Source organism: Scophthalmus maximus, chromosome 19 (assembly GCF_022379125.1).
Source record: "Scophthalmus maximus strain ysfricsl-2021 chromosome 19, ASM2237912v1, whole genome shotgun sequence".
Taxonomy (NCBI): domain Eukaryota; kingdom Metazoa; phylum Chordata; class Actinopteri; order Pleuronectiformes; family Scophthalmidae; genus Scophthalmus; species Scophthalmus maximus.
Window position 1 is genome coordinate 6,066,961 of NC_061533.1, and position 27,602 is coordinate 6,094,562.

General features: G+C 42.8%; 1 protein-coding gene across 2 annotated transcripts; it reads right to left on the bottom strand.

Moving 5' to 3' along the window:
- Nucleotides 1-582: 582 nt before the first annotated feature.
- Nucleotides 583-26,152, bottom strand: gak (cyclin G associated kinase). Of its 2 annotated transcripts, XM_047329130.1 has the most exons (30): nt 25,760-26,152; nt 19,828-19,889; nt 19,233-19,292; nt 18,186-18,300; nt 17,298-17,440; nt 16,984-17,109; nt 16,143-16,232; nt 15,535-15,670; nt 14,946-15,058; nt 12,663-12,741; nt 11,288-11,405; nt 10,019-10,027; nt 8,653-8,702; nt 8,305-8,453; nt 7,951-8,073; nt 7,638-7,771; nt 7,294-7,488; nt 7,053-7,170; nt 6,841-6,920; nt 6,447-6,640; nt 6,150-6,311; nt 5,806-5,972; nt 5,423-5,675; nt 5,152-5,346; nt 4,810-4,953; nt 4,611-4,697; nt 3,932-4,228; nt 3,431-3,579; nt 3,083-3,259; nt 583-2,949 (listed from the first exon to the last, which is right to left on the bottom strand). In XM_047329130.1, exons 1-30 carry the CDS (start codon nt 25,899-25,901, stop codon nt 2,848-2,850), a joined length of 3,969 nt encoding a protein of 1,322 aa, XP_047185086.1. In that variant the 5' UTR covers nt 25,902-26,152; the 3' UTR covers nt 583-2,847. The 2 variants fall into 2 exon arrangements, with proteins under 2 accessions (XP_047185086.1, XP_047185087.1); XM_047329131.1 differs by lacking the exon at nt 10,019-10,027.
- Nucleotides 26,153-27,602: the final 1,450 nt, after the last annotated feature.

The window sequence follows — 27,602 nt, forward strand, 5'->3', positions numbered from 1 at the left end:
ATTAAATGTGAATATTTTCTAGTTTCTTTGCTCCTCTGTGACGGCAAACTAAATATCTTTAGTGTTGACCAAACATAATCTTGGGGGTTTGGGAAAAAGGATTGACATTTTTAATTTAATGGACTAATCGAGAAAATAATTGACTATCGATTACGAAAATAATCGGTAGTAGCCCTACTTAAAGAAAATTTAGTGGGTTTTTTACATAATTGATAGTAGTGGAGGGAAATCATCTGGCTTTAGAGATTTCATGTGAGGGATGTGGATGGAGAAGAAGCAAATGGTTTACTTCAACTCATGTCAACCAGAAGCCCATTAGTTAAGTATAATTGCTTAAGATAGATTTTTTTTTTTTTTTACCAAAAGGGTCATGGACACAAATAATGACTAATCTTCCGCTAGCAATTGGCTGATTTAAAAATGATCAGTACTTGAACTGGAATGAGATGCATTCAAAAATGATCACATTCAGATTTGTACCATTGAAAATAAATGGCATGTTTGAAAAGAGACGGAACGGTTACTTCTCAAGAATTGAACTACTTTTATGATTGTTAAAATGAAGACAATGAAACGTGAACATTTACCTCAGATCAAAAGATTTTTTTTAATCATTTTGTTTTTGCATTGAAATCTACATTCATATTAGTGATGATACAATTTGGTTCAGTAAACACTGCCAGTATGTGGTTTTACAATCCTCCCTCTTTATACTTAAGATCACACGGTCAACATGGGTTTCAGCTGAATTTCAAGCATCGGTGTAGTTTATTTTTTATTTATGTTTACTGGCCCCGGTCATGATGGAATCATAGCAAAATGTCCAAGCGCAAAACAGAAGGAATGACTTCAGTTCTGCCATATTGGAAGAAAAAAAAAACAGACAAATGATAAACGCATAACCACATAACAGCAGAGGATATATATATATATATATTGGTAAAAGCACATTCGTATTAATCGATACTTTGGAATGAAAACAACAACCAAGAGGCTGTGATCAACCAACTGCCCCGTGTTCACTCGGCACATTCCACTTATATATTATCTGATTTTTTTTTATCAGTCATTAATATGCATGAATACGTGTCATTATGACCCCCCCCCAAAAAAAACAATAAATAAGAAAACAGGTGATCAGATTGGTCCATGAGGTAAAAATGTGAATAAAAAAAAAGGGCAAAAGTTGGAAAGAAACACGCACAAAAAGGAACACGTGGCTGAAAAAAGGATATGAATACAGAAAAGATTGTGACTGCAGACAAGAAAAGCATGTTGTCCAACAAGGTTTCATCACCCCACCCCCAGAGTGAAACACACACACTGACTCGCACACGCCCAATCACATTCACACCGTCATCTTACACTTGATGGATGAGATTTTTTTTATATTTACAAAGAAATATTGATTAACTGACAAAAAGCTCCGCCCTCCCCCCTCGTTTCACTTTTTCATCTCGTCCTATGCACTGACAATCCCCTGAACTCGGCGCTGGAGGTGGGCGGGGCTTCCAGAGACAAAGAGGAGGACGGGGAGTGGGGGGTTAATGAAGACGGTGATGATGGAGTCGCTGTGGAAGCAAGTAGTTCTGCCACTCCAGCAGGTTGACTCAGTTTCTGCTACAAGAAAAAGAGCACTTCAATAAAAAATAAAAAAAAAATAGAGAAAGCCACCGCCCATTTGGACTACCCTGGTTTGAAAATCAAACAGACAGCCACCTGCTGTTGTTCAGAGGTTAAGTGTGGGGAGGAGCATGCAGTTCGCGACGCAGCGCGGCCCGAATGGGTGGGAATTCAAAGAGCACTTCAAAAGACAAAACGGCCCGCTCGGGTTTATATTCGGGGCTCCAAAATAAGTTCAGCTCCTCCGTCAGAAGTTAGAGGTTTAGGACGCGGAGTGTGAGTGTGTGTGTGTGTGTGTGTGTGTGGCAATGACTGCAATGGTACGAGCAGCACTAGTAGTGTTCAGCAGGCAATATTCTTGTCCGTCTGGAGAGGAAATGGTTCAAAACCCAAGCGAGTGTTGACCCCGAAAAAGGTGCAGCGGAATCTCTTTAAAGTTTTAATGTGTCATTATCCACCTGTCTTCTGCGTTAACGAATTCATCAGTTGCCTTGTGGCAGGTATGTTCCGAAATTCGTGAGCAATTATTGTTACTCTTTGAGGCAGCTGTGCCCCCCCCCCCCAAAAAAAACAAACAAATACAAACAGAAAAACCTTTTACACTTTGTTTTGGAAAATTTAGATTTTTCCGAGAGCCATTTTCATTTTTCTTCGTTTGCAAAAGTCCCGAGCACAAATTTCAAACTTACTTAGCCGCAGTTAAAAGTTACCGGCGTTTTATTTGTGAAGGACCATTACTTTTTTGGGGGGGTTTATCGGAATACCACCGCCGTTATAATAATCTTCGGAATTTTAAAAGTCCCCTTTGTTTCCCTCTTTGTCTTCTCCGTGTGATTGTCACCCAGTCCTCCCTCCTTTTGCAGCACCACTCAGGCAGTCGTACAGGTAGGCAGTGAGTTTAACAACGATCACAACATTTAACTGGCGGTTTAATAACCAGTGAGGATTTTTCCTTTTTTTTTTTTTTTTTTACAGCCAGGCACGAGGCAAAAAGGTCTTTTTTCCTTGACTGTAGAGCAGAGGAACATAAAGAAGGACTCAAGGGAGTGATGGGAATGGTAGAGAGGACACCTCTCAGAGGCGCTTTGCCCCCCTAAGGCCCAATGTGGGCTCAGTCCCGTCTAATCTGGCCCGGTCTGGTCCAACCCACGTCTGGTTTCGGCCAAATCCAGTCCAGTCCGGTCTGGTCTGGTCTAAGCTGGGATCCAGACCAGGGTTTTTTTTTTAGAAGAGTGCTTTGGATCCCTGGTTTTCAAACTCTGACCAGGCGTCGTTCAATTCCATGAAGATCATTTTAGCGTAATGTTCGTACGGCTGGCCTGTCGCCTGCAGAGAGAGAGAGAGAGGGAGAGAAAAAGTTTGTGGAGAATTCAAAGCTTTGACAAATAAACCATATTCATTTGTTAAGAGGATGTTTGTTTTTTTATTCCCGACCTGGCTAAATGCATATCATTATTACCTTATCCGGATGGACAATCAGCACAGCCTTCCTGTAGTACTTCTTCACCTGGTCAGGCGTCACCAGGTCGGCCATGCCCACGGGCCTCCAGCGGGTTTCACCCTCCCACAGCACCGTGTGCAGCGTCGACAGCAGCGCACGGATGTTCCGCTCCTTCCCCTCGATCCAGTCCAAGATCTGCAGCATGACAATAAAACAAATGAGTTGTTTTTGTGATGAGGACAGATGAGGTGACTCACAATCCTGTGTTGTGCCGGGAAAATTATCTAGTGCGTAAATCAGTGGACAAAGGTGATTTACTTGGTTTTGAGTGTGACACGTCCTTCGTGCATGCATTTAGTTGGTTACCTGCAATTTGAGCGGATCCATGTCTTTTGTGACCTCCTGTCTTCTCATTTCCGCGATGGTCCTTGGTCCCTTCTTATCGAACTTGGAGGAGAAACCCTGAGTTGACAGCAGGTCCCCGAAGTCGTCCTCCTTCACCTTCGGCTTGGGGCCTGCATTTACAACACGGCGCAGAGAAAGGTTTAAGAATATATAGGAATAAAATGATTCACACAGACTTTGATATAAATGGCGAGGCATTTATGGAGAAGACTGAAGAAACACACCATCCTTTGGTCCCCTACAGGAATTGATAATTAACACAATACTACATAAATATCAACAATAATTTTCATCCGCTGGTGAATTCCAGCGGTTATCAAGAATCACATTTATCCAATTTTAAAAGCCGCTGAAAACCATATTTCTAAATTAATTGAGTGATAATTATGGAAAGTAAAACATTAAAAGGATCCAGGACTCCAGCGACAAATCATTTTCCCCTCTACTCAGTGTCTCACTTACCGAATCCAGGCCCGCGGACTCCTCTCTCTTCTCGCCCGCCAATGACACTGGAGAAGTTGAGGTTGTAGTTGGGTTTGCTGGGCTGCGCGCCTGCAGGCTGAGATGCCGAGGAGGCTTTGGGCGCAGGTCCGGATCCGGGTCCCGCCATCCACGGTTTGTTCTGGGCTGAGGCGGCGGGTTTACCGGACTGCCAGGGTTTGGCTTGAGGCTTGGTGGAGGAGGAAGCAGAGGAGGAGGAAGAGGAGGAGGGAGCCTTTGTGCTCAAAGGAGGCCCCGTAAAATTACTGCTGGAGGAACCTGCGAGAAACAAGGAGTATTGATAGTTAGTTGAGATAAAGATTACATTTTTGAGATAAGAAAATATGTTTTTTTAAGGGCATTTACCCTTTGTGGACCACTGCTAACTGTCACACATCACACTACATCAATACGAGAATCTCGCCGACTAGATTTCTTGCAGACAAAAATATCTAGACACGTCGGTGACAGCTACAGCCAATGGGAGTGTAGGAGTATGGCGTAGTCAGGGGGGTTTCTCCTGGTGAGAGACCGCGTAGTGTGAACTCAAACCGACATCAAGACTCCCGATCACAAGTGTGAACTGCACAGCGATCAGATGGCTTTGAGAGTGGCGTAGTCTGAACTTGGCATTACAGGCCGACTGAATATCCGACCTTACCTGGTAGAGTGGAGCCCAGGTTTCCAAGGTCGGCAAAGGGATCAAAGGTCTGAGACTTGGCCTTTGACAAAGAGGACATACCTGCAGCTACGGGCAGAGTTTCAACATGCAAGTTAGAATTGTCGGGGTTGATCATTTTCAGGGCAACACTGCCACTGGGCTCAGTAAACTTTCAGTTTGCTGTTGGTCCTCCACTTACCTGAGTTGGTGTAGCTGGGTTTGCTGCTTGCGGCGCTCATGCCCGTGGTGGTGGTGGTGCCAGCTGCCCAGCTGTCCCACCCGCCCAGCAGGTCCGGTTGGCTGGCAGAGGATGTCATCTTTGGGGCATCGTTTCCTAGCTTATCTGTGGAGACACAAATATCACGTGACAATATTAGGTTTCTTTTGCATGTCACCATTGGTCATTCTCAGGCTCCCAGTTTGAAGTGAATGTTTTATTTTATTTTATTTTTATATAATTTATAGATAATGATAATGGAGTATTAATCTGTTTTTATTTACAAGTTAAATAGGGTGATGTCACAGTAGCTGATATACTTACTGAGGTTGAAGAGGCTGGAGTTGGAAGCTGGAGTGGGGTTACCGTGACCTGAACCAAACCCACTGGTGGCTGAACTGTCGGAACCCAGCAGGTCCCCGAACAGGTCCGGTCCAGAGGCCTGCCGAGAGGAACCCACACTGGAGCCAACACCAGAGCCGGAGCCCATCCCAAATGGATCGAACAGGTCGCCCGTGGCTGCAGCACAGACAGATACATTAAAGATAACTGGAGGATATTTTGCAATGAGCACGCATCAAGCCCGGACCCTTACGTTTTGAGTCTGATGTGTCCTCACTGAAGAACAGGTCTTCCTGCACCCCTCCCGTCTGACCAGTGGGTGGTGCAAACAGGTCGTTGAGGAGGTCGCTGTTGCTGGAGGCAGCTTTCAGTCCGGCCTGGACTCCCTGGTGAGGAGCAGAGGAGGAGGAGGTGGAGGGCACGGAGGGAGCTTCCGGGTCAGAGTGCAGACCCAGGAGATCGGCTGTGTCGCCGATGGGAGATTCCTGGGCCACAGGAGGGGGGGTCTAAGGGGAAGCAGAAGAAAATGAAGCATTTTGGCTCAACTTTATGATGCTGTTAAGAGTGAACCGATTACTTAAATCACACAGTATTGATGCCATATTATACAATAAGCCATCTAAGACATTCATTCACCTCAAAGTCAGCATCGAACAGTGGTTCGCTGTGGTCACGTGACAGTGGCTCCCCGCCGGGGGCCGAATAAGAGTAGGACTCTCCTTCCGACTGATCACTCAAGTCGTCCTGGTCGATCATGTCCGCCCCCGTTTGACTGTCCGAGGCATCATGAGGGCCACTCACATCTGCACACGCAAGAAATGATGGAAACTTTATGGAATCATTCAGAGAAGACGGGTAGATCAAATTGCGAGGTTACATAAATCTTTTATGGTTTTAAAAACCACAAAGCACTCTACTCTTTAGAGAGGGATATAAACCAGAATACTAAGGAGGATGTGACGAGAACACGAGTACAGAACCTTCCCAATCCAGCGTCTGGAAGAAGTTGTTGGCATTGGTATCGGTGCTCACGGGCGATTCAGGTTCTTCCACGTTGGAACCTTCTGGAGTCTGCACCGGCTGGGGCAACTCCGAGTCATAAAATGCTGAGGAACCTGGCAGACGAGGCAACTCTGGCTTACCTGTAGTAAACAAGGTTTAATGTTTAGTTTATATTTCCAAGTGACTTTGGAAAAAATGTACAATAAAACACCCCAATGGGCTTGAGGGAAGAAAAGAAGAAAGATGTCCTATGTATAAGTGAACTGAATAAGTACCAAATTTGCTGAGGATCTCCTGCTGCTCATCACGAGAGGAGAAAAGGATTTTGGGGTTGAGGCCCTTGGTTTGGAAGGTCTCCCATGGCGGGGTCTTTGTGCTGGGTCTGTCCCTGGGCTCCATCTCGATGTCCAAGTTGACCTGGAACAAGTCTGGGTACTTCTCCTGGATGTCACAGGCATCCAGGTCATACCTGACAGGAGGAACAGAGGAGAAGGGAAAGAACAAGTTAACGGAGAAACGTCACAACGTTAAGAATCACTTTTACACCTCTACAACAGAAGAGTCAGCCGTCAGTGTAAAAAGAGGAGACGATACTTTCGAGAAAGAAGTATGACATTTGCAGAAGCGAAATTGACGATGTTCACTCATCAATCAGGGACATTTGCTTACTTGGCAAACTTGACGTTGGTTGCATTTCTGGGCACAAAGCCGGTGTGGAACTGGATCTGAAACATTTTCATGGATGCCATCTGAAACAGTAAGGGGAAAGGAATTTTTAAAATGTGATTTACAATGACAGCAACAGTACAGTGATGACACAGGGTTCCTGAAATGTCCATTTGCAGTAAAGCTTGTGCGTGCGTGTGTGTCTGTGTCTGTACCTTGGCCTGTAGACGCCCTCCCAGTGTAGATCTTGCGTGATAGATCACCACCAGCACATCTCCTTGGACCGTCACATTGAGGGGAATCTCCGCTCTCCCATCCTCCATCTTAAAATCCCTGAAAAGAGAAAAAGAGTGTCTTAGAAGGAATGAAAGCATTCTTCTGAAAGCATTCTGCATTTTTTTTTTTTTAGATCAGGGGAAAGTTGATAGGCGTCCTGTTGCGTGCGCGTTAACCTACTTCATCTTGTCGTACTCCTGCGATGTGGTGAGGACCCTCTCGTCTCCGACGTAAACCTCGCAGAACGGCCGGCACCCGTTGCGCTGCTTGTTGAACAGCGGCATGGGTGTCATGATGATGGAGCGGATGGTTATCGGCTTGCTGTGGGGGATGATGGGCTCCTCTGCCATCATGTCACACATATACTCGATATACCTGCAACAATCGACAGCATGATCGGGATCATGAATTGCTAAGGATCTAATCCACGATTCTAGAGTGTAAATCCAAATATGACAAATTTACAACCAAGACGACGAACCACAGAACGCCTTTAAATGATTTTGATGTTGTCGTGTTCATACCTCTTGTGTGAGGGCGCTATGCCAGGTGGACATCGCTTCATTGAGAACATGTAGACAGCCGCCTCAGCCGTGGTGAAGAGGCGACAGAAACACAGGAAGGAGCAAACGGCCACTGCGGACGCTGCCCGGCCGTCCTGCAGAGGGAAATAAGTGAATGTGACATTTAAAGATGATGAATGCTTCATCCTTCTCCTAATCATCTGTTTTCGTCTTTTTCTTGAATTCCTCTTATCGCATCTCCCCCATCTGATAATGAACAAAGAAGCAAGTCACCAGTCAGTTGTCTAATAAGTGGCAGGAGGAGGTTACGTACCAGACAATGTACTATACAGATGTTCCTTTGGTCTTGTTTGAGCCATAGGTGCATGTTTTTACACACGCTGTAGAGACTGCGGAGGTTGGGGGCGCGGCGTACCTGCCAGTTACACTCTGACACCTGCGTACACACAAAATTAAACACTCAGATACACCTAGAATCTCGTTTAGGAGCACAAAAGTAATCAAAAAACCCAAATGAATTACTGTGGCAATAACAAACTTGTGTATCAGTGCAATGATTGACTTACACAGGGACAAGTTTGGTAATGTTCCACTCTGATATGTCTACCCACCAAAAATGTACAGGCACGCACACACACACACACACACACACACACACACTCCTTACCCTATTGTGGAATCGCGAAGGCCTGTAGGATCGTTTGGAGAGGTTGTACACAGCGTAGTGGCCAGCGTGACGTGAATCTAGGAACAGGCGGACGTCCTCTATGTTGTTCTTTATCGCCGACTCCACCCCCTCTGCTGGGAAGGACATGACTACACACACACACACACACACACACACACAAACATAACTATTACATCAAATATTTCTTTCTTTCTCAAATAGTTACACAGAAAGATTTTAGGTCACATCACTTTCACTTAAGTTGTAGGTCTAAGGATAATCAGATTAACAGGAACAGAAAATAATAATAATTTAAAAAAAATTACGTTTGATGGAGGGAATGCCTACCTGCTATTCTAGACGTGATGTATGAAATATCCAGGTCCCCTTTTGCGTAGCTGTGAGAGAAAGGACAAGAGCACTTATGAAAAGAGAAAGTAGATCATGAAGTAGGGAGGGAAAAAAAAAATCACTACTAGAAATAAAAAAGTTTTGACTACGATCTAAGAGCCTGCGCACACACACACACACACACACACACACACACACACACACACACACACACACACACACACACACACACACACACACACACACACACACACACACACACACAAACACAAACACACACAAACACACACAAACACACACAAACACACACACACACACACACACAGCCATTAACAAAGCTTAGTCACACAAGAAAGCTTTGCATTTTCAATATACTACTGATATGACCCTGGAACTTGGATCCATAATGTTGCATTATGGAGAGGTAGACGAATGGACATCTCTGTCCCAGAGCTACCCACACAATTATAGACTTCAACCAGTGGTGATGGAGGGGAAATATACAAATGAAATTAAAGGCTCATTTATGCTCAATTTTAAGATACGTGTACGTGGATGGACGGCGCCTCGGACTGTCCGCGCTCTGCGTTCATTCAGTCAGAAACTCTTGAGTCTGTGCTGCCCTCTAGTGGAGTTTTTTTGCTAAATACATGGTCATTGTTTGAAGCGGACGTATCTCTTTTCGTACACAAAGGCAGCATAAATGAGCCTTAAGACAGTCCCCAGTTTAAGTTTTTTTTTATGTAGCACAGGCATCTAACAGATGCAAAAAAAAAATGATCAGAAGAATCATTACTGCCAATTTCCTTGATCATGTTGAGACCAATTAAACCGTTAATTAAAGTAGAAATTAGGTTACATTGGATTTCACAGCAAACAAAATCACACTGGAACAATGAACGACAGCAGCAAGAAACAATGCATCATAATTCTTAACGTTTATAAAAATTTAGTGCGGACAAACAAAGTGTAGGCCAAGCAAAGTGATTAATCTATCTACGCTAATACTCATATTTTATCAGTATGGTGTTAATGCACACAGATGAAGACACGGACGTTGCTGACATGGTAATTTAGTAAGCAGTGGAGCACATTACAACCTTTACACTACCATTCATTCAATCACTCACTCATTCATTCAGGCTGGGTCTGCTCTAGAAAGCTAAACGTTAAAAACATTTTTCCCCCGCTGTGCATTCATTCAACTCAATTATTGAATGTGTGATGTTAGGATCAGCAAACTGTGAGGGCGGACACAGCCAAATTAAAATTAAAAAAGTAAACGTTTTTTTTTCTTCTTGGTCTAAATCAAACACAAACTGTGGAACACACAGAGCAACGCCCGACTGTGGCCCATATTTACCTGGGGTTGCTAGGTGATGGACACATATTGGGACCATGAGGGATTGGGACAGAGAAAAGAAACAACAAAAAATAAACAAAACCACCAAACAAATGGAACAAAGCGATGATAGAGTAACCAAATGAAACCTCAAACTCAAACAGAGAGGGACAAGGGTGGCTGTAAAAAGAACATTGTGCTTAATATTTTCAACTAGGTTACTCCCAACATCCACTCACTTAATCTTGTGCCAGTGGTTAGTCAAAGAACTACAAGAGAGATAACCTGATAATAATGTTAGTTTTTTCCTCTGGGAGAATCACAACTGGACAGTCACAGTGCTGAACAAAATGTTTCAACGATAAATTCTGTCTCCTGAAAAAGAGGACAGAGGTACAACACAAATTTGTGGGATGTCACGCCCTACGTGTCCAGACCGAAGACGCCTCTATTCACAACTTGTGATGATGATTCATCTACGGCCAGGAGGTTCCAAAGATTTGTGTTTTAAGATAAGATATTCCTTGGGATCACAGCATCATCCAGCTGAGAAGTGGAGAACCTGTACTTGGAAGGGAGGGTTGTTTGTGGGGCCAAGTAAGTCACCATGGACGGTTCTAAAGGTGTGGGGGAATTGACCGGACGAGCCTACTCAGCCGCCATGCGAATCCAAATATTCTCCACAGCCATGCGCCGTGATGTAGCTGGGGTTTATTCCAAGTTAATGACAGGTGGAAGAGCTGCAGGATGAACATAGTGACCGACGCATACATGTGAAAGTGCAGGTTATATGCCGTGAGTAGAGGTCTCTTCAGTCGGGGGCATACGGAGCGTGACATCCCACACTTTGTGATGCACGTCAGACAGCCGAGTAGGAAAATGTTCATTTTAGAAAGGTAAATCTAAGGGAAAGGGTGAGTATGATTATGAATGATAATATCAGTTTACAAAGTGTATAATATGATAGACAACATTAATTTTCTTCAGGTTGATGAAACTGATTAAACATGACGACTGTTATGAGAAATTACAGTTTCTCTGCAGGACACCAAACATGGTGGTGGAATTGTAAGGGTCAAATAAGTAATAAGTAGACATGTAAAGTAAGAGTCGCCAGCGCAAATTGTGAAAATTTCAACTCAATGATCGCTAATCTCAAGTTCGGGAGAAATGTTTGGTTGTATGAATAAAGCACAATCAGCGCCAGCTGATCTGTAGACTTCAAATGAAATGTGAATAAATAACAATAACAACAGCGATATTCATGGTAACGAGGTTGGCGTAGCTTACCTGGCTACTGACTGGATGACCTTGGAGGAAGTGTCCTTTATGTTGGTCAGGAAGCGCTCGGTTCCTCCCCGCAAGATATCGAAAAGGCCACTGCCTGACTGATCAGGATCATACACGCCTACAGGCATTGAGGGGGGAAAGAGCGAAGGCTTAATATCATTTCATTTGTTTAAGCTTTGGCACTGACACAGCTGAACCCAATTTTTCGACAAAGATATTCATGGAACATTGCCATTGAACAGCCAGCAAAATCTGTAATATTTGAAATTATTATCGAATGAGCTGCCTGATGTTGGGACTGAACAACCGACACATGATTTTGGATTGATCCAGGTCTGGAGGTGTGGACAGGAGGACACGAGACGCTCTCAAAAGGTGAGAGCAAATGTTTTCTGCCTTACGACAGATGGTTGAATGACAGAAATCCTCTTAATGGACAGAACACGGCCGCCATGCGTGTCAGCATGCGTGTCTGTTCTTGTGCATAGATGGGAAAATGATGAGCCTATTATTGCTCATTTAAAGAAAAGGTACGAAAAAAGCACGACGTATCTTGTGCACATAATCTCAATTAAATACGCCGAAAAAGAGAAGGATAAGCTATTTTTTAGGGATTGTCTACTTTGCTTCAGACATATTGTAGGGTAGAGAATTGCCAACGGCTGTCGTGACAAATGCTAATATGTATGTTTGCTTTTGATCGTGTCACATCAGCCACACCCCAGTCAAGGTTAGTGACACACCGCATGACAACAAATCTGTGCTTGGACAATGAAACAGTGCTAGGGAAACCATGCCGACTGGATGAAAAAGAAAATCCTCCCATATAACAATTTCAAAATGACTGTAGAGTAAGAGATCTTAATATATTAGGACATTTCCACCTTATTTCTCATGAATCTATAAATCCCCATGCATCGGTTCTCTGCGATTTCACGCACCCACGTTGATCTGGGCTTTTTCGAACTGATCATGATGACACTCCCTTGCTCAGGAAGAGGATAGTTTGAGTTACGTCACAGGGCCCTTGATAGACAGAAAGTGTTGTTCGAGTGTGATTTGTGTGTCAGCAGGCAGTTGTTAATAGGTGAATTAACAAGATTACTTATTGCCACGCCAGACTTTCAGTGATATAGGCAGTTAAAAAAAAAAAAGAAGGGAAGTTTGGCGATGAGAGCAGCATAGTTGTTTGTAAATCATAAAATGTAGTTCTTTTTCAAGTGCAGCATTATAGATTGTCCCTTCAGTGAATCAATGAGTTATTCCAATTTCACTTTTGATAACCGGCCACATCTCAAGAAAAGAAAATGATTTCCCAAACCCACGGAGAGCACAGCATTGACATGCCAAAAGGACAACAACAATATAACTGTACCTGCGTTGTTTTGGACGTTGTGGATCTGCATCGGCGGCTGGGCTCCGTTGTTGCCAAACCCTCCGTTCTGCTCCAGCAGCTGCAGACATTCATAGCCGTCATACACTGGACGCCAACAGTAGTATGCACTCAACATCGTGACACGTAGGTCAACTCTTTGAGAACTAAGCTGGCAAAATACTTATTTTGAAGCCAGGACTTAAGAATTTGGTTCAAAACAGATATGAACGAGGAGCAGCAATAGCGACTTAAAATAAGAAATCACAGCCTGGATAAAAATTGTCCTCTAGAGAAAACGAATGTTCCACAAGAGGAAGTAGAGGAACATGAAAAAAATCCTGAGTGTCGAGCAACAGGTCTCGTTTCTGTGCCTAAAAGTAAAATCCTCAGTTCCAAAGAATTCCAAAAAGTAGATGCATCACAACACATTGCAATTTTTAAAAAATCTCTTGTGTGCTAGATAAAATTTTCCAATGGGAACTGCAGCGTCTGGGTCTGTGTCTGTGTTGAGGCAGCCAGATCGCTTCTGTGTCTCTCTTTCTCTCCGAGATGTCTACCGTATTTCCCTCTTAGTATTTCACTTCCATCTTTGTTCCTTTCCCCTCACAAGTGTCCTCCTCTCTGTTCCTTCTCACAGTCCGTCTCTCCATGTGTCTGAGCTGAGAAGCAGCAGAGAGAAGAAGAGGTGGAGGAGGAGGATGAGGAGGAGAAGAAGAAGAAGGATTCTAATCTTCTTATGTCCAGCAGGGAAACCCCGTCTTAATCCTAATCAGATCAGCAATTGTCAAATCGACCTTTGTACCGCACACATTTACCAGCCTTATCAGGATTCTGTTTAGTGATGAATTGGTTGGGATGCAGAAGAATCGTGTGTCCCTAATTTACTAATTTGTTCTCAACAAAAAAAAAAAGGATCCATACTTTAAATTTTAATATAAACTGATCCATAAACATTTTGCAAGAGTCATATTTTGCAGACCAGAAAGTTGCTGGAGGAAAGAATAGATGCTGTAAATTTGGAGATTTGTGACACTGAAATCAGCTTTATATTAAACAACAACTGCGGTTGAGGATTTGGTGATAAGTACAAGGATTTGTGGTAAGAATCATTAGAAGCTGTGGCTGCTAAGTCTCTTTTCTCTCCTCCGCTCCAAAACCCGAGGCTAAAATCCTAAATCTGATTGTTCTGTATTAGCTACCTTGGGTGGTAAATGAAAAAAAAATTGAAAACAATTACTTTTCAGCATTTAGAAAGACTGTGCTGCCCACAATACTGCTGAAACCAATGTGTTGGTGTTCGTGTTGGTATCGGTTCGGGTTTATTTTGAATTTTAGTTCACACAGTTTCCACCTCTGTCTCGATGTTCCTTTGGACCCATTAGGACCAAGCCAGCTGGGAAGAGAGAATACAGACTCCTTTGTGCCTGTCACCATGTGTGTGTTTGTGTGTGTGTCTGCGTGGGCTTTAATTTCAGAGCGTACACGCGCGCACACACACACACACACACACACACACACACACACACACACACACACACACACACACACACACACACACACACACACACACACACACACACACACACACACACACACACACACACACACACACACACACACACACACACACACACACACACACACACACACACACCGCAGAAGGGGCTGTGCAGACGCCCTGTCAATATGCAGGCAGACACTGAGGATGCGTCTCTGTGACTGCCTGCATATTGACAGGGCCAATCAACATGTTTCCTCATTACACAACACAACTCAAACACACTTTATGAAAGTATATTGAAGTATATCCTCTACTCAAAATTGATTGAGTGAAGCGTTTGAACTGGTAGCCACACAGTGTTTTTTTTTGGCAAATTCACGATGCAGATTAAAAAGAGACACTTCAGACATTTGTAACTTCGCAGCCGCACTCTAAAATGTAAAGTCTAATTTCATTAATCAATTACTAAAATTGAAAGAGGTGCTTTCTCATCTAGTCGTTTTGTACGTTTCCCTTGTTTGGTGGACAGAAGAGTTGAGTCATTCAACAGCCAGATCTAAACTATCTTAAGTGTTGATATTTTCTCAAAATCTAACATTTGTTTCTGCTTTATTCAGGAAGCCAGAGACTTAAATTTCAAGGGAAAGCACACAGGACAAAAAAAAAAAATCTGATTTTGATTGCAACAAAAAAGCACAGCAGTCATAGACTATAAGCCTAAAATAGCGAAAACTAATTTAACGGTTTGCTGCACGTCGTGCTGTCATATTGTTTTCACCCACCTCAGTAATGGGAGACTTTGGGTTGACGTTGCGTGCTGCCGCGATCTCCTGCAGCTGGTTGACCAACTCGGTAATAGAAAGACGCTCCTCTGGGTTCACCTTCAACATGGAACCTGGGGAGCAGGAGCCGGAGGAGGAGGAAGAGTAGAGGTGTGTGCCGTAGGAAGGAAGACAACTTTATTAAGGGAAATGTTCAAATCTAACAAGACAATACAATGTTTGTGGACAACAGAAAAACAACAGTATTTATCAAAATCATTCATATTCATTAAATTGTATTCATTTTTTTAATCACATGCTTTGTTATCTTAATTAACCTGGTTTAGAAATGTAACCTGATTTACTTTCACTGGCATTTCTCTCCAAAATCTCCTTCTACAGTATATCAACATTCATTTCAGAGGTGCCATCCACGACATTCAGCAAACTAATAAAGTTTATAAGTAAATTTGGCTTGTGGTGACCACTGTGGGTGATGGGCAGGAGCAGAAGCAGGTGCAGATAGAGGGACTGATGGATACATGTAGTGACAAGAATAAACCAGCACATGCGGGCTGGAGGAGGGACAGACAGGCAGCACAGTACGTACGTATGAGGTTGTGATACACAGTGTATTTGACGTCGTTCTGAGGGATGGCGTATTTCCCATTGACGATCTGCAGCTTGGCCCCCTCCTCAAACGGGTGCTGCTTAAAACACAGCAGGTAGAGGATGCATCCAAGGGCCTACACGGAAGAGCCGAAATTATGAATTAACTTTCAAGCGTTCAAGCAAAAGACACAAAACACATTCAGAATATGGAATGAGAGTCAACATTTTGTGTCCACATAACTCACAGAAACAGGACTAACTAACCATCTGTTACAGACACAGTTAGTACCATGTCTGAAAAAGCCTGTTTTTTTGTTGTGAGTGCAAGAAGTCATTATTTTCCGTTGCTGAAGGAAACGGGAGAAAACACTTTTTTTTCTCCTCCTCAACAACAGACTGCAAATGTTGTTAGTGACACAGCTACATCATCTCCGGAATCAGAGAATGTGATGGTTTGATCTTTGATTGTCTTGGCTCATAGACATCAGAGATGGTAAGCTCACTTGTAGCAAGGGTAAGATCTCAAACACGATTGGACCTGGATTAACACTATTGGTCTTTTACAGTAGCAGACAACAACAAAAAAAAAGGTGTAAAGGCTCTGACCCAGATGTCCTGTTTCTCATTGATCGGAAAGTTGGAGTAGAGATCGATCATCTCTGGTGTTCGGTACGCTGGAGTTGTGTTCCTTGTGATCTACATGCAAACAGAAAAAAAATTAAAAAATTTGGCTTTTAAATAAAAAACTGATAAATCAAGAAAACGCTTTGGAACCTTCGGATTTTATGGAAAAGAGAAAATCTTACTAGCTCCCACATAAAGAGCTAAATCATGTTTTGAGAAAAAAATGATTCAAACAGCTCTCACTTCAGATTTACCATCATAAAAAATAAAAAAATATTCAAATATCTTGTTTGTCCGAGGAGCCTGCACATAGGTGCCTGGTGGACACCCAGATGATTACATTCAGATCTCTGGGGTTGTGCATACTGAGATCATCTGTGCACAACCCCTTGTGTGTGTGAGTGTGTGTGTGCGGCTATGGTATTAATATAATGAACCGGATTGATCAGTCCTTCCTGGACTTCCAGCTGTTAATTCGATAGAAGGTTTCTGGTTCCTGTCCGATAACATGACGTCAGTGTTGCCACTTCTGAACTGATTGACCTGACTTTTTTATGAATATAATATTGTTTTTTAAAACTGGCTGTTCTTTGTTAAACTAAAGCCTTTAGTGCCTCAAATTAAACATTTGTGTGGTGTGAAATATTTGTGCATTTACCAAGCTTTTGTCTCAGAGATAGAAAAATACTATTATATACACAATTCCTTTATTAATGGAAATAAGAAAGCAGAAAAAAGCTGATTTAATTGGAGAATCAATGATTTGTACAAGGTGAGCCCTACTGAGATTGTCTTCAAGAGATGTTTGAGTGTGTGTGCGCACCTCATCCTCCACCATGGACCTCTTCTGTGCCGACCAGCTGTAGTCAGGGTAATGTGACACTGTGGTGGCGCTGCCAAAGTCACAAAGCTTGATGGTGCCCTGGTTACTAATCAAGAGGTTTTCAATCTGCAACACATCAAAGAAATGTTGTGCTCTAATCCGTCAGGATGAAACTAAATGTAAAATATGTTGAGGGGTGTTCCATTTAATCACTTCATTCTTTAAGTGCTGCACATTACAGACACTACATCATTCACCAGCTCTTTTAAATACACTTCATCATTCACTCATCCGACCACCAAGGACAGACCAACCTTGAGGTCTCTGTGTATGATCGGAGGTTTCTGTTTGTGCATGTGCTGCACGCCGCGGCACGTCTGGTAGAAGGTCTTCAGCACAGTGTCACATGACAGGGGAGCCCTCTGCTCGACTCGCTTTATAAAGTCCACCAGCTGACCTGAGGAAGCGGAGGAGATACGAATGCATGAATGAATGAATGAAAACCTATCTGTGTAAGTGAAAGTAACACACACTGTTTGTCCATTGATTACAAGATACATGATATCTGATGCAATTTTCAAGGGGAAGTGAAGAGTCTTTAAAGCTGGAAAACTGCTGAATGACAAACGAACAGAAAGGAAGCAGAGCAGGAAGTGGAAAGGCCACAGACAGGAAACCGTTTCATCACAAACGCATTGCAGTTGAAGTTACTGGGTAACACTCTCGTTCGATGAATGAGTAAGCACCGATTCAGTAGTGAAGAAATAGATGGAGAAAGAGGTAGAAGACACAGAGGCACACGTATTGAGAAAAGTGTCTCAATCAGCTGTTTTCAGACGTGAACTCCGGTCAACGTGTCCGGACATTCTCCAGAGTTTGCCGTTCACATGTGACAACTGCAGCAGGACATTGTCTGAGTCGGGCGCATTCACAACAGCAGGTTAACTTCCGGAGCATTCTTTGGTGTCTGGGTAGAGAGCGGCAGGAGGCTCTGATAACTGCGCTGCGGAGGCAGTGCTTTTGGTTACAATCATCAACACGCCCACTCGCTCACTGCGAATTCTCCGGAGATTCCCCGGCTGTATTCTCCCGTGGGCTCACTCGGAGATTCTCCGGAAGTTTTACTTGGGTGCAGTCAGGACAACTTCGGGAGCAACGTCTGCGTTCTCACATACAGCCCATGTGTGTGTTTGTATGTTTACCTTTACACAGCTCAGTGAGGATGAGGAACTCGGCCTGTCCGGTGTCGGACTCCTCTTTGCTGATGGAGGCAGCAGAGCAGAACTGAACCATGTTGGGATGACCCGACAGCTTTTTCTATACAGCCAACAAGTCAAGGAACATACAGGATAAACACTACTACTACCACTACTACTACTACTACTACTACTACTACTACTACTAAAACTAGATTACGTACCAGGAAGGCGGTCAGTCATTTAAGAATCTCCACTCTCCTACCCGAGTGTTTTGTATGATTAAAAAAAAATTAATTCAAAAGGACTGATTTAAAAGGGGCAATTGATTTGGAAATCTCTAACAATTTTCCCTGTTGCTTGCTGGTCAAACAGTGAAATCAGAGAGAAATGATAGTTGGGTGATAGGAGGAATTCAGCATTCAGGACATCAAAACGTTATGCAAATACTTCAGCTCTGGAAACACAAATGTCGCAATGGATCCAGGGACACGCTGCGTCATTTACCAAGAAGCCTCCACAATGTGCTTCGCAGCACCAAACAAACCATTGCACAAGTGAACATGAGGTATCCCAGAGTGTTTAGCGTCTGACCGGGTTTGTTTGTCCTCCCCACTGAGTTTTTTCTTATTGATTAAAAACTTCATGAATTAAAACACATCCAGAGCCACTGAGATAAAAGGGACGTCCAGCAGCATTTGGCCTTTGGTGACATGAAGCTGTCTTGAAATGATCGTACTCCTATGAATTAACCAACTGGCAGAATCTTTCATGTGGTTTAAAAAATATTCATCAGTGACGAGCTTGAGGACAAGACCACATGATACACAACTTGTAAAACCACAATGCTATTATGAAGTTAAACTCTAAGTGTATATTAGCTGCTGAATGACACATTTCGACATTGTGTGTTGTTGCCAATAAACAGTAGTAATGACAGCATACTACGTTAGAGGCACAATCTTATTAAGTCATGGGTTAACTTAAAGTTAACTGCGTTGCTGATAACAATCTTAAGAAAACAACGTTTCTTTTCATCACGATAACGGATACCATGAAGCAGACTTCCTGTATGATTTCCTTGTTCTTCTCCTCTTCGTTGGATAGCAGCCTCTGAAATAGAAGCACAAACACGCAAACAATTAGTTTGAATTCAAACTGAAAGTCTACACTTTGATCACATATTGACACCTTTTTTCCAAACCACAGCGGTGGTGTGCAGAGGCAGTTATGACAAATGTGTCACTGTCCGAATACTTATAGACCCATCTGTGTTTGATAATGCAGGGCCTTTTGCATTCTGCAAACTGATTGGTATTTACTATTGGTATAATATCCACTTCATATAACAAGTGTGTACTGTAGGATGCAAGATGCAGATCTGGACATTTTCTGGAGCTTAACGTTCACAACCGAAGGAACATTTCTGGAACCTTCGGGCGACAGGTGGGTGGAGCACCCACTCGCTCGCAGTGAAGCTTCCGGGGATTGTCACTCGAACATTTTCTAGAACATTTTCTAGAAATATGCATTCTCACATACAGACCTTCCGGAAAAGTTCTAAGAAAATGTTCGGACTCCGGTGCGTGTCTGAAAGCAGCTATGTAAAGAAATTGCTATGCTACGTGGGTGCAACCGTTTATCTTACCTTGAGGGCAAAATCTTTAGCACTGCTCATGTCCTGGGCTTCATACACAAAGGCAAATCCACCTGAGAAAAAAATAAAAGAAGAGAGCAGCTAGGATGTAATTTACTTTGTTTACATTTACACAAAAGGTTTGTGCACTCTTCTGCTATTAAAATGAAGCATAATCATCAATCACAGATATCCAGATCTGGGATTCTTACCCAGATATGTTGTTATACACTATTAATGTCAAGTTTCGGTGTCTTATTTTTGCATGATTGTTGTATTTCATGTGTTAAGATAGAACAGATGGCTGAAGAAGAACCAGCTGTGTGGTTCTAAGGTACTAATGAATACTGAATATCAAACATCCACACTAGGTATTTTACTCGATAAGTCACTCTTGCCGCCAGCTATCTCATCTGCTGGTCACTGAGCAGCCACATTGTAAGAAGTTGGGAGCTTAAGTGCCTTGCTCAAGAACACCACAACACAATCACAACTGACACTTCTCAAAACCACTAAGCCCCGCTGAACCTCCACCTTTTCACTGGAGGTGTGGCTGAAACCTGAACTGGTGCTGATGACGTGCAGAGCGCTGCAGCGTTCACCAGCTAGAATCGGCTCTGCATGGGACGATCGGTCACTCACAGAAATCCAAAGAGGTGGACAGACGCCACACTGCCCTCAATGGCCTAAATGACTACACATTTCATGGAAGAAATCTGTGCCACTAAAAACTAATATAAGATAATATAAACTTTATTGATCCCACGCAGGGAAGGTGTCACAGAAGTGGAAGAGAGCAGATGCACAGATAAGTACCATGAAAAAAAAAATCATTTTCTAAAAGGCAAATTTTAACTCTACGTAGAAGCTGCAAAAATGAAAATGGATTCAAATACACTCCAGTGTATGTGTTGACAGTCAGAGAACAAAAGTCTTGTACTAAGATATGGTTTGAATTTGTGGCCTCAAGATCGACAATAGATCAACTATGACACATTTACAATTAATTCTATAAATCAATAAACGCATTTCCCTTCTTGCATTTCCATTCTTGAGATTGGCGAACAAGACACGGTGCGTGATTGTCTCTCATCTCATCTCATCTTCAACCGCTTATCCGTGGTCGGGTCGCGGGGGCAGCAGCTTCAGTAGGGGGCCCCAAACTTCCCTTTCCCGGGCCACATTAACCAGGTCTGACTGGGGGATCCCGAGGCGTTCCCAGGCCAGTGTGGAGATATAATCTCTCCACCTAGTCCTGGGTCTACCCCGAGGTCTCTTCCCAGCTGGACGTGCCTGGAACACCTCCCAGGGGAGGCGCCCAGGGGGCATCCTTACCAGATGCCCGAACCACCTTAACTGGCTCCTTTCTACGCAAAGGAGCAGCGGCTCTACTCCGAGCTCCTCACGGATGACTGAGCTTCTCACCCTATCTCTAAGGGAGACCCCAGCCACCTTTCTAAGGAAACCCATTTCGGCCGCTTGTACTCGCGATCTCGTTTTTTCGGTCACGACCCATCCTTCATGACCATAGGTGAGGGTAGGAACAAAGATTGACCGGTAGATCGAGAGCTTTGCCTTCCGGCTCAGCTCCCTTTTTGTCACAACGGTGCGGCAAAGCGAGTGCAATACCGCCCCCGCTGCTCCAATTCTACGGCCAATCTCACGCTCCATTGTCCCCTCACTCGCAAACAAGACCCCGAGGTACTTAAACTCCTTTACTTGAGGTAAGGGCGTGATTGTGTTCAACACTAAGTGTACACAGCGAGCCAAATAGGTCCAAGGCAGGGTTACCATAGTGATGAGTAAATCAACTACCAGCCTTGCTTTGCTCTGTGAAAACCTAAAAGGAAGAAACTCAACCCTTTATTTACGAAGGGAAGATTGCACAGGAGTCTGCAGAGGCTTTTATCTGGCCAGTCCTGATTTTTGATCTCGACTGGGATTCAAACCAGCAACCTAAAGGTCACACACGACATGGAAGATCAAGGCTGGTTTTATTGCATTTTGAACCCATGATGCCCTATAATTCATTCAATTGAAATTTTATTTGTATAGCAGTAAATCACAACATAAATGATCACAAGGCACTTTACATAATCAGGTCAAGACCTGACAATATTATAGAGAGAAACCCGACAGTTCCCATAAAGAGCAGGTACTTGGCGACAGAGCCAGACTCAGGGTGGGCGGACTTCTGCCTCAACAGGAAGTTAATATTTTAATAATTAACAAATTTATATTTTACCTGACTACAAACTGCTTTGAGATTGCACACCTGTCCCCGTGGGGCATCACGTGTCTTACTCTGTTTTGTGCTGCCAAAGTGACGGAATGAAACCTGAAAAGCTCCATTTCCTCTGCTCCAATTACCGAGCCATGCCAACAGAAATACTGAAAATGTGGGTGAAAGCCTTCTCCATCATACACCACATTTTTGAATCTTGCTAGGGTAGAATCATTGAGTTTGTGTTAAATGATTACAGGAATAAAGACTAAAGAACTTATCCAGAGCTTATCCCCGGCTAGCTCTGAATATAGAGATCTTTCTTGTCTTTTGTGTCACCTTCTAAAAAAGGATAAGAAAAGGGATACGAAAACCAAAATAAAGTAAAAGCCAGCCAGGTATAATAAAAATCTGTACAACGGAAAGAAACGCTCTGAAAACAATAGATTTGTTTCCAACCATCCATTGTATTCACTCACCCAAATATCTTGGTATGGGAACACAACAAAGACACCCTTCAAATAGCAGGGTAGGAGGAAAAAAGAACAAGGTAGGAAAACAGTCAAAGGCCGTGTGTAAAATGATCTTGAGTTTTGCCATCTGCTCTGATTCTAAAAGTCTTCTATGTTTGCTTTAACCTCTCCTTGGCCAGCTACCATTGGCAGAGGATGTGCAATCACAGCACTGTGATTATACAGTTGATTAAAGTGGAGTTTGTGCAGAAACAATCAGTTGACGGTATGTGTACAGGAAGTTAGGCAACAATTTCAGTCACCACGTAATTCTGGGATGAGGGACCCTCCGCGCCACATTAGGCCTGCGAGACGGTGAACAAAACAAATGCATAGCTGTGATCAGCAATGACACATGACAGGCGGCTGTTGCGTGCAATCACATTACTGTACGAGTTATGGCGCCTGTCAAGAAAAAGTGGATGCTGGAGGTTGCTGCAGGCATTGGTGGCAGGTTGCTGATTAGTGAGGACAAACGCACTTGGATGAAGTTCACGCTCTATGGCAGAGTTTGTGTGCCCAACAAGTAGCTTGATGACAGACATGATGTTATGCAGGCAAGTTTTGAGGTGAGCGAGACCATAGATAGCTTTGAAGCTAAAAACCCTGTTGCCGCTGACAAAGAAAAACTGTGCATTGTGTGAAAAAACACTGCATTTTCGACACTGTAGAAACAAAAGCCTGTTATGGCATCTGAAGGAGCGTGGAAAAAGGACCTCCTCCGGGCATTTGGAAAGACAGAGGGTTTCAGGACATGGAAGGCAGACAAAAGGAACTGGACATAGTTGTTAAGCCGTGTAATGTGGAACCAGCTGATGGACCTGACAACCCACAAGTTTAGAGCTGGTTGGTTGCAACAGCCTCCCTCTGATCAAGTTTTAATTTCCAAGTGATGTGGACCGAGATGGGTCACATTCTTTTCTCACTTGTGAACAAAAGAACAACTTCTCAAGCCAACTTCTCCAATGTCATCTGGTTCATGACAGAAAAACCTTCATTTAGTTGTTAGGACTTATGTCAAATGAGTGGCCTACTTTGTTTAAGAGCTGGTCAATATCACGCTTAAACTAGTTATTGTACCTTTAAATACTTTGCTGGTTTGTGTTATAGAAATGTAATGATCATAATTTACAAAAAATAGTCGAGCAGGTTTGTTTGCGGAGCCACTGAAGCCACCATGGATGAGTTCAGCTGTGACCTAATGGCCTGACCATGCTGAAAACTGTGTTGACACTGAGAGATTTTAGTTGTTCTTTCGGGTCCCATCTCAGCCCACTGTTAATGTTAAACCAAGATTTGAACCACTATTCGTTGTCGAAATATATTTTTGGTTAAATGAAGCACAACGCCTGGTTACATTTGACTCAACCAGTATTTTTTTTTTTAATAGACAGACAGACTGTGTGGCGAGTAACTAACCACATATGACAGAGGAGCAAGACTGTCTGGCACAAGTCGCCACTTTGCCATGAGAGCAAGAATCAGAAGAAACCTGACCTGTGGGTCCTGCAACCAGACTCGTTGCACACGGACAAATACAAGCTACTATTTCAGATTTCGGAACTCATGGACACATTATTATGAACCAGTGTTGCTGAGAAGAGTGGCTCCAACTTTATGTGCATGCACACATAGTGTGTGTTTACATTATATAACATCCACTCATTACAGACTTACAGACTACTTTACAGCCTAAAATGACAGTTTTTTTACGAGTCAGTCTCCATCTTGTATGTTCCATTCTTTCATTTGTGAACCCCTCCCGTCTGCAAATGTATCATCAAGTACTAATTATTTATTTCGGCCATTCTCTAACTAGTTTGTTCGGTTTCTTTTTCTTTTGTTGCCCCTCTTCCTAGCCGTATGTCTATTAATACGCAGGTACTGATAGCAAAGTAAACCCGGTATCAAATTCCTTGTATGTGTTCACTTCACATACTTGAATGGCCAGTGAAGCCAATCCTGGAACTGACTATTTATAAAAAATGTTCCAGAATCAGATTCATTGGCCATGTATGTGAACATATACAACACACACACACGCACAAATATATCTATATATAAGGGCTGCAATTAAAACCAAATATATTCCGTTTTCGGTCATATAGGAGCAAAGAAACCAAAAAACATTCATATTTAAGAAGCTGAGAGCTCAGAGAATTTTATTTTATTTTTATTTTTAATAATTCTACTTGAACCGATTAATCGATTATCAATATAGTTGGCAATTAATTTAGTAGTCGATTACTAATAGATTAATTGATTGACTGTTGCACCTCTATATATACATACATACATACATGTATATATGTATAAATATATATATATATATACACACACACACACACATATATATACATGTGTGTGTGTGTGTGTGTATATACATACATACATACATACATACATACATACATACATACACACACACACACACACATATATATATATATATATATATATATATATATTATATCCTGTTCCTGCAAAAGGTATCATGTAGACAAAAACACAACTGTCCCGATGCTGGCCACCCCAAGACAAAATTGGACATTTTAAAAAACAGGTTTCCTCAATACTTTCAATCTATTGTTGTTGTTTGTTTCAGTTCTAGCCAGACACACATGGATAAAAGGAAGAGAAAAAAAGGGGGGGGGGGCGCAGGGAGAGAGGAGCACTTTCTCTCAGCCTATGTCACCAGAAAGACTCCTGTCTGGCTCTGCAGACGCTTTCATTTGAATGTTTTGCATCGTTAACGTTACACCAGACTTGTTGTTGTTGTTGTTGTTGTTCTGTTTCAGCGACACACAGTTTGACATCTGATCGAACACGAAGAGGACGACGAGGGTCGAGGTGTGCGGCGGCGGACGACAGGTTGGCAGGTAACAAGTGAAGCCTCGTATCTCGCTGTTGCAGCTCAACAAACGTACCGGAGCGAGCTGGAAAGTTAAGTTCGTCTCTCCAATTGATTTTAACACACACACACACACACACACACACACACACACACACAGCCGCCGTTTCCTTGGCGACTGCACTCGCTAACAGCGAATGTCGCTGAATACCAATAGAAGTTTGCCAATAGATGCTAGCCCCTGTTAGCCACTCGCAGCTAGCTAGCTAGCTAGCTAGCTAGCAGGGGGCTAGCCTCCCCCCCCCCCGAGACGTTATCAAAAATTCTCGCGGAGGAGGACCCGAACAACCAGCTCACCTTCCGCGATCACCCTCCTGATCCGCAGCTTCAAGTCGCCGAGCTCGACCACCTGCCCGACGAAGTCGTTCTGGTCCCGGCTGGCCCCTCCGGCCGAGCCGGGCCCGGCGAGGAAATCCAGTGCCGACTGGAACAGGGACATTTTATATCCAGCAGCCCCGCTTCCGACGTCACAGAAGCCGGCTCCGGCGAAAGGGCAACGGGCAGCGGGCGGACCAAGATCCCACGGCGAGCTCCGCGTAAAAGGTGTACGGAGGCTTTCTCTCTGTTATGAAGACTCGGTATCAGCTGATATTATTCTTTCGGTGGACACAAACATCCTCTTCCTGCTGCGAGGCTGACGAGGCCGCCACCATCAGCCACCAATGCCTGCTGACTTCCGTGAAGGGCGATGACGCAGAGGCACGATTCAGTCATGTGATGTTGGAAGAAGAAGAAAAAAACCGTACCAAACAATAAAATAGATTTATTTTATGTGTTGAAAATCAACGTTTGGATCACGCTTTTAAATTAATATGCGTTAATTGATATACGTTTGGAAATAATTTTTTGTACATATATAATTCTCTGTTTATGTCATGTTTTTAATATAAATAAAAAGAGCTTCTTCCCTCTTATCTTGTTAAACATTTTCGTTAATAATAAAAATAATAATAATGCATTTTATTTATAAAGCACTTTTCATTGCTAAAAGCAATCTCAAAGTGCAAGCTTTATGGAGAATTAAAGTTAAGAAAGACCAAGGTACGTTTTAATCGTCTGTTGTTTTGTTTTTTACAGAAAACACAAAAATACAATTTTTTTCTTTTCTAAATTTTGAAAAAACAACAACAACAACAAACAAACAATAAACGCAAGTTCAGCTCGATTGCTTGTTTTCCATTCTTATCGACTAAAAAGTTTACTATGCAATAATATTTCATTTTATTTGGTGGGTGGGCCTTCGGCGCCCCCTTGCTTATGATTGGCTATTGTGTTGTATCCGTTATTGCACTTTTCAAAATAAAGGTTCTAGCCCATACATCTTCAATGTCAACACAAATACAGTCAGACAGACATTGCCTGTTAATGTGCAGCTGAGTGACCGTAACTATTTTGAAAATGAAAGCACTTTAGCAAATCACGACATCTACTGGACTGCACCTGCTCTATGCTGAGTAACTTCCAAGTATATTTGCACAGTTTAACATATGAACGAATCACCATCATCCTCCTATTAATCCCATACAGGCCTATCTGAGCTCAGGATGGCAGATTATATTACAACTTGCCAACCATGCATTATCAAAATGTGGATCTCTAATTTACTTGCAGAAACTCACAATGCTTGTTTTTATATATATTATCATTATTTTCATACCGTTTTTAATATGTGATGTACTGCAGCCTCTGCCATTAATCTGTTTCATTGCGTATTTATGCGATCTGTGCCGGGCTTTTCATATATTCTGACATAATCAGATGTCAGTTAGCCAAATCCTCCTTACTCTGATTTGGGTTTAAGCCTCTTTTTCTGAAATACCATTGGACTCAGAGATCATATATAGATTTTAAAATTAGATTGAAAATATGTATGTGGACTGCTCAATGTGTCCCAGCTGTAATCCACTGGTGTAGTGAATGGTGGAAAAACAGAAAGGTGGAAAATGTCACTGCTGTCTAACAGTTAATCAATAAATATATTAGCTAACTTCTGTGCACACAAATCAATATTTTTAAACGATATGATCAGATAACACGTAACAAAAAGTCTACATGACTTGCTGAAATTATTGTAAAGATTACGCAAACTTAGTTCACTTTGGGTTCACTCTTTCATCAATCCCACCCCCAATCCAGCACA

What these genes read in the sequence shown, in the direction of transcription:
- gak (XM_047329130.1), bottom strand. Translation starts at nt 25,901, where the DNA reads ATGTCCCTGTTCCAGTCGGCACTGGATTTCCTCGCCGGGCCCGGCTCG. An exon ending in TGTGTATCACAACCTCATAC is followed by an intron (nt 15,059 to 15,534) that starts GTACGTACTGTG and finishes CCTGCTCCCCAG; the next exon opens with GTTCCATGTTGAAGGTGAAC. An exon ending in TGTTCGATGCTGACTTTGAG is followed by an intron (nt 5,676 to 5,805) that starts GTGAATGAATGT and finishes GCTTCCCCTTAG; the next exon opens with ACCCCCCCTCCTGTGGCCCA.